Source organism: Vicia villosa, linkage group LG1 (assembly GCF_029867415.1).
Source record: "Vicia villosa cultivar HV-30 ecotype Madison, WI linkage group LG1, Vvil1.0, whole genome shotgun sequence".
In the NCBI taxonomy this organism is placed as follows: domain Eukaryota; kingdom Viridiplantae; phylum Streptophyta; class Magnoliopsida; order Fabales; family Fabaceae; genus Vicia; species Vicia villosa.
The window spans coordinates 71,708,087-71,725,113 of NC_081180.1; the positions used below are offsets into that span (position 1 = coordinate 71,708,087).

General features: G+C 33.4%; 1 protein-coding gene across 1 annotated transcript; it reads left to right on the forward strand.

Moving 5' to 3' along the window:
* The first annotated feature begins 13,032 nt into the window (after positions 1–13,032).
* Positions 13,033–15,345, forward strand: LOC131645375 (uncharacterized). The gene is made up of 4 exons (XM_058915948.1): positions 13,033–13,800; positions 13,859–14,133; positions 14,330–14,843; positions 15,052–15,345. The coding sequence occupies exons 1-4, from the start codon at positions 13,033–13,035 to the stop codon at positions 15,343–15,345; spliced, it is 1,851 nt and encodes a 616-aa protein (XP_058771931.1).
* The last annotated feature ends 1,682 nt before the right edge of the window (positions 15,346–17,027 follow it).

The window sequence follows — 17,027 nt, forward strand, 5'->3', positions numbered from 1 at the left end:
TTGAAGAAGAATTAAACTCACTGTACAAGTGACTCACTTTTGGACCTGTAGTCCGAACACCTCAAGGTGTGAAACTAATTGGATATAAATGAGTTTTTGTGAAAAAGAAAAATAAGAATAATATAAATTTTGATTTATTGCTCAATGATTTTCACAAAGACCTAAGATTGATTTTGATAAAACATATTCACCTGTAGTGGATTCAATCGATTTTTGATAATTAATTAGCCTTGTAACACATGAAGGGCTTAATTTGAACATGATAGATGTAATGACATCTTATTTATATGGTTCACTTAATAGTGACATTTACATGAAACTCCCTGAAGGGTACAATATACCAGAGGCACGTAATTGTGGATCTCGAGAAAACTACTACATCGAATTAAACAAGTCTATCTATGGGCTGAATGAATCTAGATGCATGTGGTATAATCGCCTCAGTGAATATTTACTAAATGATGAATATACAAATAACTTAATTTGTACTTGTATTTTCATGAAATGATGTGGAAAAGAATTTGCAATAATAGTTATCTATGTGGATGACATAAATATTATTGGAACTCCCGAAGAGCTTCCAAAAGCTATAAATTGCTTAGATAAAGAGTTTGAGATGCAGGACCTAGAAAAGACAAAATATGTCTAGGTCTGCAAATTGAGAATTTGGACAATGGAATATTTGTACATCGTGAAGGTTATATAAAAAAGTGTTGAAATACTTCTATATGGACAAATATCATCCATTATCTACTCTAATGATTGTTATATCATTAGATGTAGAGAAAGATCCTTTCAGGCCTCAAGAAAATGATTACAAAAATTGTTTGGTCCTGAAGTACCATATCTTAGTGCAATTGGAGCACTAATGTACCTTGCTAATTATACATGTCTCGATATATCGTTTGTGGTCAATCTATTACCAATATACAATTATTCGCCTACATGAAGACATTTGAACGGAGTCAAACATATACTTCGTTATCTTAGAGATGTTGGTTACTTGTCAGATTCTCACAATAGTATATCAGTAGCAGGTTATTTGTTTACATTTGATGGTACAACCATTTCATGGAGATCTATGAAACAACTCATGGCAACAACTTCATCAAATCCTGCATAACTATTAGCACTACATGAAGTCACTTCGAAGAAGACATTTTAAGCAACGACTACAAAGAATATCGTCACAGATATAAATGTTTGCATGAGGGGGAAAAATACATATGTTTTGCACTCTTTTTCCCTTCACCATGGTTTTGTCCCACTGGGTTTTCCTGGTAAGGTTTTTAACGAGGCAATTCACATTCAAAGGATATTGTACTCTTTTTCCTTCACTAGAATTTTTCCCACTGGGTTTTCTCTAGTAAGGTTTTAACGAGGCATATCCTCAATGAACATCCAAGGAGGAGTGTTATGAATAATAGTAAATAGATGTGGATGTTCATTTTCCCCAATCTTTATATATTCCTTAACTCCTATAAATTAAGTTCCTAACCTTTGTGTATTCCTTGAGTTAATGGTTGTTATTGGTCATGTACTATAAATATGGATTATGTTGCAATGTTAAGATAACTTGAAAGAAGATGATAATACAATATTACTTTTTCTCTCATTCATCTCTATATTGTTTTGGTTAATTTCATAACAAAGATTTTGTTTTAATACTTAAAACAATTTACTTTAATGAGTTTATGAGGGGAATAATTAAAATATTTTTTTATCATTCACTATCACAATAGTCATTTTAATGAGTTGGGTAGGAAGTGATTTTAAGACCAATAATTTTTTGACAGACTAAACTTAGTCAACATTATCATTTAAGTAAATGATTTTATGACAAATAATTTTTTATTAATATTTTTTACAATTTTAGATTTTAAAAAGAAAATAATATATAAGAAAATTTATACTTCTAAAATGAAATTACTAATATTTTTTAAGTTAGTTTTAGTGTATAAAATATGGTGCAAAAATAAGATTATGTTTTACTAAATCTTTTGTACACGGAACATGAAGTTATTGATTATTAACGGGACATGAAGTTACTGATCAAAATATTGATTATTAACGGGACATGAAATTACTGATCAAAATATTGATTATTAACGGGACATGAAGTTACTGATCAAAATATTTTTCAAGGTACACGAAGACATGAAATTATTGATCAAACTAATATTTATACACGGGAATATGAACTTATTGATCAAAATATTGATTATTAACGGGACATGAAGTTAATGATCAAAATATTTTTTTATTATTTATATATTTAATTATTATTTTTTTCACGGGTAACCAGATATTTTTCTATTAAAAAATATACATCTAAAACAAATGCGCGTCCCGTACCAGAACCCGTGCGAACGCACGGGCTTGTTACTAGTTATCCCATAATATTGCAAACATTCCATTACATTATACAATTCCTCCACAATCAGCACACATGATTTTTTGGAATTACATTACATACATATTGCATACATACATCATGCCTCAGCTTCATATGATGTCTGAGCCTTCTCTTATCAAGCTATGTTCTTCTCATCACACTATTACAAATAATACTTTTTACTTTAAATGCGAAATGCAATTAACACCGCCTACAGAAGCGAGGTAACAAAGGACGTTATAAAAAACTGTCACTTTACCCTTCGGTAAATAAAAAATCGAGAGGTTAAGTTATCTACACATGAGTTCGAAATCCAGCATCTACATTTTAATTATTTTTAAAACTAACGCATCATATCTCTCGGTTTATCAATAAAATCAAAGAGTAAGATAGATCATTTTTTTAAACTCGTTACATTGTTTACACAAAATATTAATAAAATAATTTATTTACAAACTACATTGTTTACCCAAAATATTAAAGTAAAGATTAATTTCCTAGAAGATCTAGATTTTAGATCTTCGAATCATAGAATTTTGGAGAAGAGAAAATATTAGGTTCAAGATATTTTTAATTACTTTTGTATGCATTTGTTTCTGAAATAAAAAAGTTAGATAAATAAATGATTTTCAGCTCAAATAAATATATAAGAACACAAACCTTAAATCCAAATAATTTTTTGCCCTTGCAATCCATCATAAAGATCTTTTCATGACAAATGCTCTGGCAAACCTTAAAGTGGTTGATGTAGATAGTTTCAAGCACTTCACGATGTTTCACTTACTTTTTGATATTTAGAATGTTTTTATAATGAATATCTTTTATGTTTCATACGGATCACTAATTGTAGAGTATTGAGTGTTGATACTCATGAAATGGACGATAAGGATTTGTTTAAGGACTGTGATCAATATCCTCAATAATCACGCCAAAATTATACCCTCGATTTTGATAAAAACCAAGGTAAAATATGTTTACTCACTGGTTTAAGAAAAAACTGAAGTAAATAGTCTTTTTTTAAACACTACATTGTTTACACAGAATATTAAACAAATCCAGATTCATCATCATCGTTGTAATTCGAGATATTGTTGCACATCTTGTAAGCATCCAACTTCTAATATTTTCAAAGGTTGAACTCCTTTCTTTGTTAAACTTGAAGCAAAAATGATTTTCTTCACTTGCAATCAATCTGAGCCATTCTTAAAATTGCAAAACAAAATCCTCACCACTCAACCTAAAAATGTCACACGGATTCTCACCAAATTCTACCCAAGTGCCGTCCAAATTAACCCTAATTCATGTTTTCCCTCTAATTCAAGTAACTCCCTCACACACAAGGAAAACTTTCACACGTACTAATCACCTTATATAAACTACCACTCTACTATTCATTTGGATCAACAATTTCACACTACTAAATCCCTGCAAAAAAAATCCTTCACCATCACCATAGCTCAGAGAAACTAAACTTACTCAGAGCTTTACCTAAATAGTCACACTTCAAACAAAACAATAGCAAAGCAACAATGGAGAAGAGGAGAATGAGTAGAGAAAAAGAAAATAGGAGCAAAGGAAAAGAACGAAACACACCTATGATATATGCAGATTCGTTGTTGTTGGAATCAACGTCGGACTAACTCCGGTTAGGTTGGTGGCCCCCTCTATTAATTGCTCAAAATTGTTGATATATGGCATTTAATTTTGGTTTAAAGTTTCTAAGGTTTCATTTGTTTTGGTTTGATCTGTTAGTTTAGTTATGTTTTTGTGTGTTTTGTTTCAAAAATAAAACTCAGAGGAAGATTTGGAAGAAATTTCATGTTTGAAGCTTTGGGATTTGAATGGTTTTGAACCGAGTTATTTTTTTATGTGGAATCAATTTTGGAAGCTTAGATCTAGTAAGTTTGGTTAGATTTTTGAGATTTTTTATGGTGGATTTGGGTTCGGGGCGTTTTGTTTGAGGGGGGGGGGGGCGTAGCTTGAGTTTTGAGGTTTGGTGGTTGTGCTTAGCAGAAGAAGAAGGCGGTGTCGCCGCCTCATCCGTCTTCTCTGGCGTGGTTCTCAAGTGAAGGGTTGTGGTAAATCGGAGAAGGGGAGAGAGTTGTAGAGCAACTCTGAAGAGAGAGATTATCAAGAGAGAATGAAAAGAGGATTTTGAGGGTTTCTGGTTTGGTTTTACGCTTATATGGGCCTTTTGTTATCCGTTGATCACTTAACAATTGGGTGTCCAGATCTCTCTATTTGGTTGACTATCACCATTCAACCATGAATTTGGTGAGTCCTTCCCCACCTTAAGCGCATGGGCACGCACCTTTGGAGCCCTTGGATCTTGCCTTAACCTCCCTTTAGTTTAATTACATGTCCATTACTAAGTTGTTGACTACTAAATTGGTTTCAGAGCCATTAGGACTATGCTCAGTTTCATTTCTTACCCCTTTGTTACTGGTAGCAGCACCCTCTATTGAGCTTAAGGTGTAGTTTTTTTTTCTTCTGGCCTAATTTCTTTTTCTTTTTCGTGTATTGTTTGTTCCTTATTTTATTTCCCCTTTTCTTCTTTTCCTTTTTAGTTTCTTTGGGTGTTTGTTTTTTTAACCATTATGTTTAATAATTAGAATCTCTTTAAATATTTGTTAGTTTTTTAATGTTTAATTTTAATTTTTACTATTAATTTTAGAATTTAAATTAGATTAATCATTAGATTTTAGTTTTAATTAGACTAATAAATAATTGGTAAGATTGCGCTCTAGTAGTTAAACATTGCATATATGGCCGTGCGTGGGAGGCTTAAGCGTTTGTTTGTATTGCAATAGAACAAATATAACATGTTTGTTTATGAAAAGGTTTGCGATTGCGCTGAGGCTAAAAAGATAGGTTTGATTGGTGAAAGTTGTTTTTTAAGTAGAAGGCGAATAATCGAACTAAGCAAGATGTCGTATCTTGTGTATGATCATTGGAGGATAAGATGGATGTACATCCATTAACCTTTTTTTAATCCAAGTTTTAAGAAAAATGATTTTTTGGTGGAAGACGAACGATAAAACTAGCAAGATGTCATATCTTGTGTGCGATTATTCAAGGATAAGATGGATGTACATCCATTACCATTTTTTATTCTGAATTTTGATTAATGGGTTTTTTTAACGGATGAAGAATAATCGAACTAAGCAATATTTTGCATCTTGTATCCGATCATTCGAGGATAAGATGGATGTACAACCATTAATACCTTTTACAACCAAATTTATTGTGAAAAAAGATTTTTCGAAGTATTTGTTGGAAATTATGAATAATCAATGTCCATGGGTGCGTTCCAATATGACAAAAATGGGCAATTGAGTTAATGATAATAAATGCATTACAAATAGACTCACATAGAAAGCAGTGCTTACTAAAAAAGCATTTATAAAGACTTTGAAACATTAAACTCAACAAAAGAGTGAAAGAGGATAAAGTGCCACATAGACAAATGTGGCGGTCTCAAGCATTATGACGAAACCGGCTTCGGCTCCGGGACTGGGTCCGAGGACGTGGGTGTAGAGGCGCTAGTGGCAGCTTGTAGGTGGAACTTGAGCACTTAGGCATGACACATCGGAGTAATAGGGATATTCACAATGTTAATGAGGCGGCGCCGACACGCGGCAGAAGAATTCCTCCTGATTTTTTGGTCATTGCTAAAAGTTTGAATTTTGAATTCGAAATATGCAACACTTCATGTAGTGGTGCATAAGATGGCGTTGTGTACTTTCTCTATCATATTCATTTTCTCCTACTCTGTTAATGCAGCGTCCATGGTTATGGTTTCCTTTAACGCTTCTAACCAACCCTGATGAACCAGTAGGGCTTTCATCTTCAAGCGCCATAGAACGAAGTCGTTCACTCCGGTGAACTTTTCAATCTCATACTTTGTTGGCAGTATTCTTCTTCACGCTCAACTCACCAATTTGTTGTGAAATCAATATCAATAACAAAGTATAATAGGTTTATTTTCTTATAAAGAAATCCAAGGGTAGGAAAGAGAGAAGCAACAAGAACACAATGAAATTGGTTATAAACTGTTATTCTTTACTTTCTCTTTAAAAAAGATTACAAGTGTTACATAATAACAAGTAACCTCTCTCACCTTAATTAGGATTTGCAATGTGCAATGATGAGAGAATAGTATGCTATTTATAATAAAACTAACACACTAAACTAATGGGCTTTTACATACAGACCCATTACACAAGCTATCATAGGGAACAAGCTAACTTAAACAACTTGGCATAACAAACAGGCCCAATTTAACATGCTAAAAATCCTAGCATACTTCGACTACGACATGTGAACAAACTTCGACGACGTGCTAATTTCATATTGAATTGTCGAACCAAGAAGTTAACCTTCGGCCCTACTAGAGTTCAATCCAATATCTCACAGTATGTCAATTTTCCCACACAAAATTTTCATCACTTTCGATAATTTCTATGGGTATGTCTTGACTACTTGTTTTTCTCTTTCTTTTATTGATAACTGGCTTTCCAATGATTTTTCCATCATTCAACTCATAATAAATTGAGGGTAGGGTAAATTTTCCTATTTTTATGGTTTTCTCATTGAAGTTTGTTTTCTTGTCAAGGTTGAATCCTATTTTCTCCAATATTTTTGTGACCAAATTCCCATATGGTAGAGGTGCATTTTTGTTCTAATTTCTAACATGTAATCAACTACTAGTTGGGTGCAATTCAATTTTACTCTGTTCTCTTTGACCATATGGTCTTTACATCTGCTTGGGTTAGAACACCATAGTTTCACGATCTGGGAAGGAGAATGTGGGTTAAAAAGTAATGGATCATTCTACCCTCAGGGATTATATATTCGATTGTGAGTGGCCAAGGAATGGGTGAGGATGGTTCTATCATTAAAGATGATGCAACATGGAAATCGTTATACCTATTGACTTTGTTTCCTAATTCGGTGAGGTGATCTTCATGAGGAAGATCAAGAAGTTTTCCAAATTCTTCTATAGATAGGGTCATGGTATGTTTTTCTAATTCACTATGGAGAATTCCATCAATCTGATGAAGGTTTGAGAAAAACATCTTCACTATAGTGGTATAGATCTTTCCTGAGGGTGCACAAAAGAAGTTTGAGAGTTTAAGTTCTTCTTGGGTTTTGAAAAATTTGCACTCTTTGAAATCTTCGGGATCTAAGGTATGAATTCTCATGACATCTCGATTGGTGAAGTGCCTAAAAAATTGTTTTCTAGCTGTTTGGTTGTAAACACATCAGTGAAACTATGATTCATGATGAAACTTTTGAGAATGATCCTATTAGTATGTAGAGAGAAGAAGTTATGAGATGCAAGAGAAGGTGAGAATACACTACCTATTTATGATGATATCTTCTGGGCTTTTTGAGCGTGTGGGTCAAGAGATTTTGATGAGCAAATCATGTTGTCCAAAAATCCGATCTAGAATCTCCTTATTTAGGTCTTTTAATCAATTGAGTTAATCGATTAAATATCTCTATCTTTTAGCTTTTGACATGATCCCCATTAATTCTCAAGTTGAATCTTCCAGACACGTCTTGCTGATTTGGATTTGTTTTGAAACTGTGCGTTTGGGCTATATTTAATCGATTAGCTTTTCTTACTATATGATTAAATTTCCTCATCCAGCCTCCTTGGTGTTTTGGTTTGTTTGTTGGGACTTGTTTCTTCTTTAACACCTTCAATTCAAGATTTTGACACCCCTAAGCTTAAAAACACTTTAACACACTTATTTTCATAAATTAGAGATTATTAAATAATTTTAAAAGAAATATATTTAAAATTTGAAAAATTTAAGAATAATTAGTTTAAGGGGTTAATCAGATTTAGCTGATTATTTCAACCTTAAAATAATTTTACCTGTATCAAGAAAAAAACTTCTTGAAAAAATTCCCTTAGGAAAAAATACTTTAATAGTGTATCCTTCTCCACACATCATTGGATGTGAGAGTTTGTAAACAAATAAATAAGTCCATCATAGGCTTATTTATTTTATTGATCATTACAAATCATTAAATTGAGAAATTCTCAATTAATGTTGCTTTAATCATAACTTTTGACATTTGTCATCGTCGTTTATCTTTCAGGATCAAACACATACAAAGATGTATACTTCTAGAGTATACTTTTGATTTCTTCTTCAAATGATATTTCTTTAGAGTTCTAGACTGCATTGCCTGCAAAAAAGTAAATATGTTATTCTGATTTTAGTTTCTATCTCCTATATTTGTTGTAGGGTGCCTTTGAGCATGTGTTATCTTCTTCGTTGGAAGATGTTTCTTTATATCATTCCCCCGAGTTGAAATCTTTCCTCTTCTTTGTTTAACTATTGAAGAAACTCATCTTCTTTGTTGTCTTTGAACATGAGGATGTTGAATGAACTGTAACATTATATGACTTGAGTGATGATCTTCCAGTTTAATCTTTTGATTACATCGAATTCTATGATTCCCCTCTCTCTTGATTTTTCCTGAAATTTATGCAGGTTTCTATCTTATAGATTTAAGACTTGGAAAATTTTCCAATTCTTAATTCTCAATATAAATGTTAGTAACAATTAAAACTTTTAAGAAAAGATTTTCTCCACCTCATGTGTTCATATCCTTTGGCTTAATACTTGGATAAACTTCATATATCTTTTCCTAAGTATCCTACATTTCCTTGGCAGAAAAATAAAATTTATAATTTATCTTTGGTCAAAGAAGTTTTTCCACTCCTTCAACATTTATTTGATGAGTAGGATAAAATAGACCATTGAATAAGTTTATAAAGAAAAATGATTTAATTTTGAAGAAAAACACATGTATATAAAAGAAAGAATGAATTTTCTAAAGGTGGTGGTGAGTTTTGAAAAAGAATTTGTGTCGGAAGTCATCTTCCTCCTGAGACAATAAGTACTTTAGGAGTTAGGCTCTGATTCCACTTGTTAGACTTGAGACTTCACACATAAAAGGGGGTGGGGATGGGGGTGAATTGTGTGGTTTGGAAAACCATGGTTTTTGAAAAAATTTCGAGATTAAAATTAAAGTTTGAAAATATTTTTCTATTTCTAAGCAGTAAAATATAAAAATAAAGTGCGAAAAGTAAAAGAGTTAATGGAAGAAGAAAAACACCAAGAGTTATAGAGGCTTGGTAAAAATTAAAAGACCTACTCCTTTTCTCAAGAACTGATCTTGAGAGTTTCCATTGTATACTTGAGAGATTTTAGTAGGTGAAGCTCACGAAGCCCCTTATACAAGGAAATGGTGGTTATCCTACAACCATGATAATGCAAACAGAAGATATGATCGTTTACGTTTTCTCCAAAGAAATTGTTGAAACTGATGTGGCCAAGCTTTCTCCCCAACTGTAGATTGAAGTGATTAATCTTATATCCTCAAAATATCGGAGCTCAATTTAGTTTAACATGATAGCCAATAGCCTTTTGAGATATTAACAAGTTGATCTTCTAACCTATGGTTTTAAACGGGCTAACCATGAACCTAATTGTAAGTTCATCAATATTGATAATCTTCAACCTTCAAATAAACAAGGCTTACTAAGAGCCTTAAGTGAAATTCATTAATATTAACGATCTTTAACCTAAATAAATATTAGGAACTGATCACACAATCCCCAACAAAAGTATTTAACAAGCTTATCTTCTAACCACGTATTTTTATACCTAATATGATCATCCAAGATGCATAAACAAAATTCTTGGAGAACTTATACAATTCTACCCATCAAGAATTATAATGACACCTCACTTACAAAAGGTCTTTCCTCACAAAAGCATTTGGCTATAAGAACTAGTGAGAAAAGGTAAAAATGAAAACTTAGAGAGAGAGAGAGAGAGAGTGTGTGTGTGTGTGTGTGTGTGTGTCAATACACAATTCAATTTTTGGATGAAATGAACCAAGAAATGAGACATCTATTTATAGGCTTGAAATCCTCCAAAAGAGGAAACAACATTAAATAAAAAAAATTCCGTTACAAATCGATTAAGCCAATCGATTAGATCGTTTAAATACAACGGTATGAGTTCCAAAATATAATCATTTGAGTACATTCAAATTTCCTTGTTCCTCAAAAGCGCACTAATCTAATCGATTAGATTCAGTCAAAAAATATTTTCTGACTTTTTAAATGCTCTCATCACTTTCTATGCAACTTCTATATGTACTTCTCAAAGTTTATTCTTTTCAAACATTTTATAAAAAGATTTCTAAGTGTGTGTGTGCGCTTATAGTCATCTACTTCTATAAAGAAATAAATTTTGCTTTTACAAAAGTTTCACTCACTTACTAAATTAGGAGATTAACTCCTCTAAGCCTCTGTCAGCTAGATTCTCTTGTGTTGACACTTGCTTTGAGATTTATTTTGAGGCTTTTGATGTAATCTATTTGTTTGCCTTTGTCTGAAACTTTGTTTGATGCTTGAAGCTTTATCTATGTTTGAACCTTTGACAAACCTTATCAAACATATGACTTGCATTTTTAACCGCTTAAGTGCATTGGTTGACTTTATCTATGTCTGAAACTTTGTCAATCCTTATCAAACCCATGACTTGCATCTTTAACTGCTGTAAGTACATTGGTTGACTTTCTTTATGATTGCATCTTTATCATGATGAGTATATGTTTTGTTCTTCACAGTTATCATCATAGAATGTTATCTTTCTTTTCTAATATTTTGCAGTTGTCATCATGTTGCACCGTTATCATGCCGAGTATCTTCACGGTTGTCATCATCAAAACAAAAACCTATTACCTACAAAAACAAGGTTCCACATTTGGATGGCGATAATTTAATGTATTTGGAATCATAGGGACGACATCTTATTCTACGGTGCTATCTCAACATTTTCATAGGGAAACGATGATATCTCACTTGCCACTTGTCTAACACTTTCCTTGTGGTACCGAATCTGAAGAGGTTTCAGAGGTCTTTGGTTTTCCCCAATCTGTTATCACACACAATAAAACCCAGATTATAGACAAGAATTTGATCAAGCTTTTTTAGGATTTTGGAGTTAAACACTATTTTACATCAGTAGAATACACGCATAGGGTTGTGATGAAGGAGTTGCAGAGAAGACTAAAAGGATCTGAAGAAAATTGGGTTAAGGAGCTTCCGCGCGTTCTTTGGGCATACCTGACTACGCCTCACTCGACAACTGAGGAGACACCTTGTAGGCTCACCTACAACATTGGCGCTGTTATTCCCATCAAAGTGGGGAACTCAGATGGAGGAAGGTGTACGCCTTACAAGGGTGACAATTCACAAGCAATTAGGGAAGAAGTATACTTCTTACATGAGAAAAGATGTTTCTCCGTCCTCGTTGAAACGCCATCAAACAAGTAATTGTTGGCAAGTACAATAAGAGATTTAATCCCGGAGGTTTCTAACAACGAGAAAAGACTAAATTTCGTGTAGTTGTACACTTTTTGTGAACATATGTTACCAATGTATGCTTATCATGTCTAATATGATATTCTCTACCCATCACTGATTAAAAAAACATAAATAAGTATAATCGAGAGAAAAATAGAACTACACTTATCGATATAACACATTCGATAAGTATGCAACGTCAAAAAAAATATTTTGTGACATGAAATTTTTCAAGAGGTGAAAAACAAAATAAATGTTGAGAGTGAGATTTGAACCCACACCCTTTTAGACCAGAACCTTAATCTGGTCCCTTAGACCAACTCGGCCATCTCAACTTTTATATTTTTTTTATTAAAGAATTATCTACTTAAATGATTAAGTTTTATGTGTAGACAAAGTATTTTTTTGTGTAGTAGTCTAATGGTCATAGTTTTAATACAAAGAATGGTTGATTCACTCACCGAGTATCGGTCTAACTGTCATCCATATATAAACATTTCACATCACATTATAGTATGATTCATTCATTGTTGCAAATTACACTTCCTTAATTTCACGAACTTAAATTTTAAAATGCTAAATTTATATGTCCACTCTCTCCTCTCTACCTACTAAATACTCTCATTGCTATGCCAAAGACTTCCACATCAGACTACGTGAGCACATCAATATTTGGGATATAACTTAAAATTTAAATTAATTTTGATATCCAATAAAACTATAAAAATATATAAAAAATAATAATTCCTCTCTTAAAACATATAGATATAGTAGTTGATATCGAGTTCTTGACGATCGAATAATGACAGATAATAGCCGCTAGAAAACATGACAAGTTGTTATGGTGATTTGAATGCTTAGTTTTTTATATAGAAATATGAAAGTGATTCTTTGAAAAATTCATAATAGCTAAAAATGACTTTTTATAGTGACATTTAACAGACATTTGATATAATAAGCATTATTGACTTCTTTTGGATCATTTACATTTTTTTCATTTCTTAACTGAACCAGATTCTCTGTTATAGAAAATAGAATAATTTGCGTGTTGCTTTAAAAATGTATTCCTTTTCTTTTCTAAATATTAATATAACAACTATAAAAAAGTATTTGCCATTTTAAAATCCATTCAAAACTATCATATTCAAGAAAGAAATCAAAAATCATGTTTAGCTGAAGATAGGAGTAATTATCCTTAATTAAAAATACATCTTATATTATAAACTACAACTACATGAAATACTATAACAATTTAATTAAAACATATCCATCGGTAAGGAGTTTCATTAAGGAGTTTCATGCTTTTTCCGTTCTTCTTAAAGTGGTTACCGCTTCTTTTTTGGCTTTAATTCTAAAGGTAAACAATTCCTTGTCTTTAGACGAATATAGACCTATTTGTCTCATTAGTAGTATGTATCGGATTTTGGCTAAATTGTTGGCGTCAAGATTGAAGATGGTTTTGGGAAATCTTATTTCTACTTGCCAATCCGCTTTTCTTCCTAATCGTAACATGTTGGATGGAGTTCTTGTCTTGAATGAATCATTGGACTTTGCTAAGAGATTTAACAAAAGGTGCATGATGGTAAAGGTTGTTTTCGAAAAGGCGTATGATTGTGTGTCGTGGGATTTTCTTAGGTACATGCTTGAAAGGATGGGGTTTGGAGTTAGATGGAGAAGTTGGATCGAAGCGCTTGTTTTTAATAGTTCCATGTCAATTTTGGTGAATGGTAGTCCTACTAGTGATTTTGAGGTTTTTAAAGGACTTAGACAAGGTGATCCACTATCACCTTTTCTTTTCTTGTTGGTGGCGGAAGGATTAGCGGGCATGGTTAAAGTGGCTTCCTCTCTTGGTGAGTTTAGGGGGTTTTCGGTGGGTGTTGGTTGCAAATTGGAAATTCTTCAATTCGCGGATGATACGGTGCTCATAGGTGAGGATTCTTGGAATAATCTTTGGACGTTTAAGGCCATCCTTAGAGGCTTTGAACTTGCATCGGGTTTGAAGGTAAACTTGTCCAAAAGTAGACTTTTTGGGGTTAACTTGGATCCTAACTTTATTCAAGCCGCTTCCTCCTTTTTTTAATTGCGAGATTGGAGCTCCTTCCTCTTTTGTGTTTCTTGGGATTCCGGTGGCGATCAATCCTAGAAGATGTTCGACTTGGAGACCAATAGTGGACAAACTAAAGAAGATATTAGGTGGATGGCATCACAAACACTTGTCGATAGGAGGGAGAGTGGTGCTCTTGAATTCCGTCTTATCTAGCATACCGATTTTCTTCTTTACTTTCTATAAAGCTCCTAAGGCTATTGTAAAGAGGATTATTGACATACAACGATCGTTTCTTTGGGGGGGGGGGTGAGGAGGGAAGGAAGAAGGTGTGTTGGGTTAGTTGGGACAAGGTGTGTCGTCCAAAGAAGGAGGGAGGCTTAGGGGTGAAGCATTGTGGAAGATTCAATCTTTCACTTCTTTGTAAATGGAAATGGAGGATCTTGAACGGTGGGAATTTTTTTTGGACTAACTTTCTTTCTTGTAGGTACGGAGATATAAAGAGAGCTATGCTCATGGCTCCGTCTTTTAATTCAAGGAGTAAATCTTCCCTTTGGTGGAGGGATCTTTGTTCGATAGGTGCGAATTCTACGGTCACTTCTTCAAATTCGTTCGCATCATCTATCTCCCTTAAGCTTGGTTCGGGTTCCTTCATTCTTTTTTGGATTGATTGTTGGTTGTGTAACAATCCGCTTAGCACTATGTTTCCGGAGTTGTTCTTGTTAGCCGAAGACTCTCGTTGCAAGGTAATGGGCATGGGTTTTTGGAATGGAGATTTTTGGAGTTGGCATTTGACATCTTTTGTTAGACCCATGGATCGGGCAGCCGCGGCTCAGTTTGAAGAACTCCGGATTCTTCTAGTTCCAGTTCATCCCGCTAGAGCGGAAGTGGATGGTTTCAAGTGGTGGCGTCACGCTTCCGGTTTTTCGGTTAGTAATGCTTATGATTCTTTCTCCTTGTGTGTTGTTCCGGCATTCTCTTTGGAACCTTCTTTACGATTGGTTTTCTCTAGTCTTTGGAAGACCAAAGTTCCTAGTAGAATCCTTATTTTTTGTTGGCGATTGATTTGGAATATGCTTCCAACTAAGGTTGATTTAGCAAAGAGGGGGCATTTTAGTTAATCCAAATGATATTCGTTGTCCTTTTTGTCTTAATTTCGAGGAAGATCTCAATCACCTCTTCTTTGAGTGTTCTTTTACTAATCTTTAGTGGAGAAATTTTCTTTGTTTGTTGAATTTGATCGACGATTCCGCGGTTGATTCAATAGTGGGTCGTCTTTGTTGGTTGGAGAAGCATTATGATAAAGCGGGAGGCGTTGGTTTGAAGTGGTTCCTCGGCCTTGTTTTTTGTTGGATTGTGTGGATTGGTAGGAATGAAGTTATTTTCAATGGCTTGGATGTGAACTCCTTTGATGGTTTATCTCGCATGAAAGCTCTTTCTTGGGAATGGTTTAGTGATTTCTATAAGTTTTTTGTAATAGGTCTCGGGAGGAATGGTTCCTAGACCCGTGTTTTTTCGTGTTGTGATTTTAGTCGGATTCTTTGTTGATAGGTTGGTTTGTGTGTGTTACACCGACCGGTTTTATGTATTCTTGTTTTTGGGTTAAGCACCCCTAGTGCTTTTTAATTCCAATTTGCTTATAAAAAAAATTAAAACATAAAATATCATTTTTCGTCCATGAGATATTGTAAAATACTTTACTCAGTCAAGTCATATGTCATATGCATGGCAAGATACAATCAACAAACAATCATCCTTGTCAGCAGAGTTTTAACAGCAAGGATCTGTTAACGGCTTAAAAGTGAGGTATTAAATATTAAAATTTAAATATGAATTAAAGTTATAAGGTCTGTAAGAACAAAATGGATAGATAAACGTAGATTTTATGGAAATTGTTAAGAGTATAAAGAATGACTCTTTTGGGAATTCTATTAGGAGTGTTGATTAATAAGATTAAATTTTTGGTGGATTTAGAGTGAGAGGTGGAGGTTAAACATATTTATAGGGAAGACACGTTTCTTTTGATGAGTGCCTTAAACATGGAAAGCAATTTCTTGAAGATAATTGTAGGGGTTTGGCTTTTCCACACTTGTGTTTTATATATATATTTTTTTGGTTTAGGCCATCCCTTTTAAAAAAATCATAGTATTTTTAGAATGCATTAGAATTTAACTTTAACTTAATATAACGGTAAAGTATTATAAATATAAAAACAACTTATTCCGTCAACAAAGCATAGTCAACCACATTTTGATTTGGAAAATAATTGAGATATGACACAGGTTAAGAACTTTCTCAAATGAGATAAAAAAATTGTGTTATTAGATTAGAATGATCACTACAAATGAGATTTATTACTTGTATGTGTTTAGACAGTCCCGCATGACCTAGAAAGAATATCTAAAACGAGTGTTGATGAAGAAAACACATTTAACATGTGGACTCTTATCTTTGTCGAGGATATATAATCTTGCTCTTCGTCACGTCTTTCATTAGATCTAATTGAACGACAATTCCCCATAAGGCGTCAAATCACACACGACGTCATTTCATGTATTTAATTCATTCTCACTGTCAGACTACTTTTAACTCAATTATTGACTTAGGTGTTGGAGTGTTAACCTTGCAAGTCCACAATCTCTCCACCGCACCAGAAATATGATCCAATATGTTCGAGCTCTAATATATCACTTCATCACCCATTTTTGGTTCCCTAAGAGGTACAAATAGTGGCGGAGCCAGAAATTTTAGGAAGCCCGGGCAAAAAATTTATACTTTATTTTAATAATTTTACACTCTGTTTATACTAATTTTACCCTTAATTTTGTCTAAAAATTTTGCCTTAATTTTGTCCAAAAATTTTACACCCTGTTTTTACTAATTTTGCCCTTAATTTTGTCTAAAAATTACTAATTTTTCCCCTAGTGTTAACTAAAAAACCAACTATTAAATGGGGAGTATACAACGAAATGAGGGGTTGAGGCCGAGCGCGTGCCCGGGCTCGCTGGGCTATAGCTCCGCCCCTGGGTACAATGACGTCTTATCTAGGAATTGACTATTGCTTCCTACCATTTTCTATGACAACCAATGTCTCTTCACCAAAGATTTAGATCACTAATCTTTTCTCACGAGACACCGACCTCTTTCTCGAATGGATTAGAGATCAAATTTGTAAACTCATGGTT

Excerpts from the sequence above, each read along its gene's own strand:
- LOC131645375 (XM_058915948.1), top strand. The coding sequence starts at position 13,033 with ATGAAATACTATAACAATTTAATTAAAACATATCCATCGGTAAGGAGT. Across the intron at positions 13,801-13,858 it reads AACTTGCATCGGGTTTGAAG|CCGCTTCCTCCTTTTTTTAA; the intron begins GTAAACTTGTCC and ends ACTTTATTCAAG. Across the intron at positions 14,844-15,051 it reads TGGAACCTTCTTTACGATTG|TGGAGAAATTTTCTTTGTTT; the intron begins GTTTTCTCTAGT and ends ACTAATCTTTAG.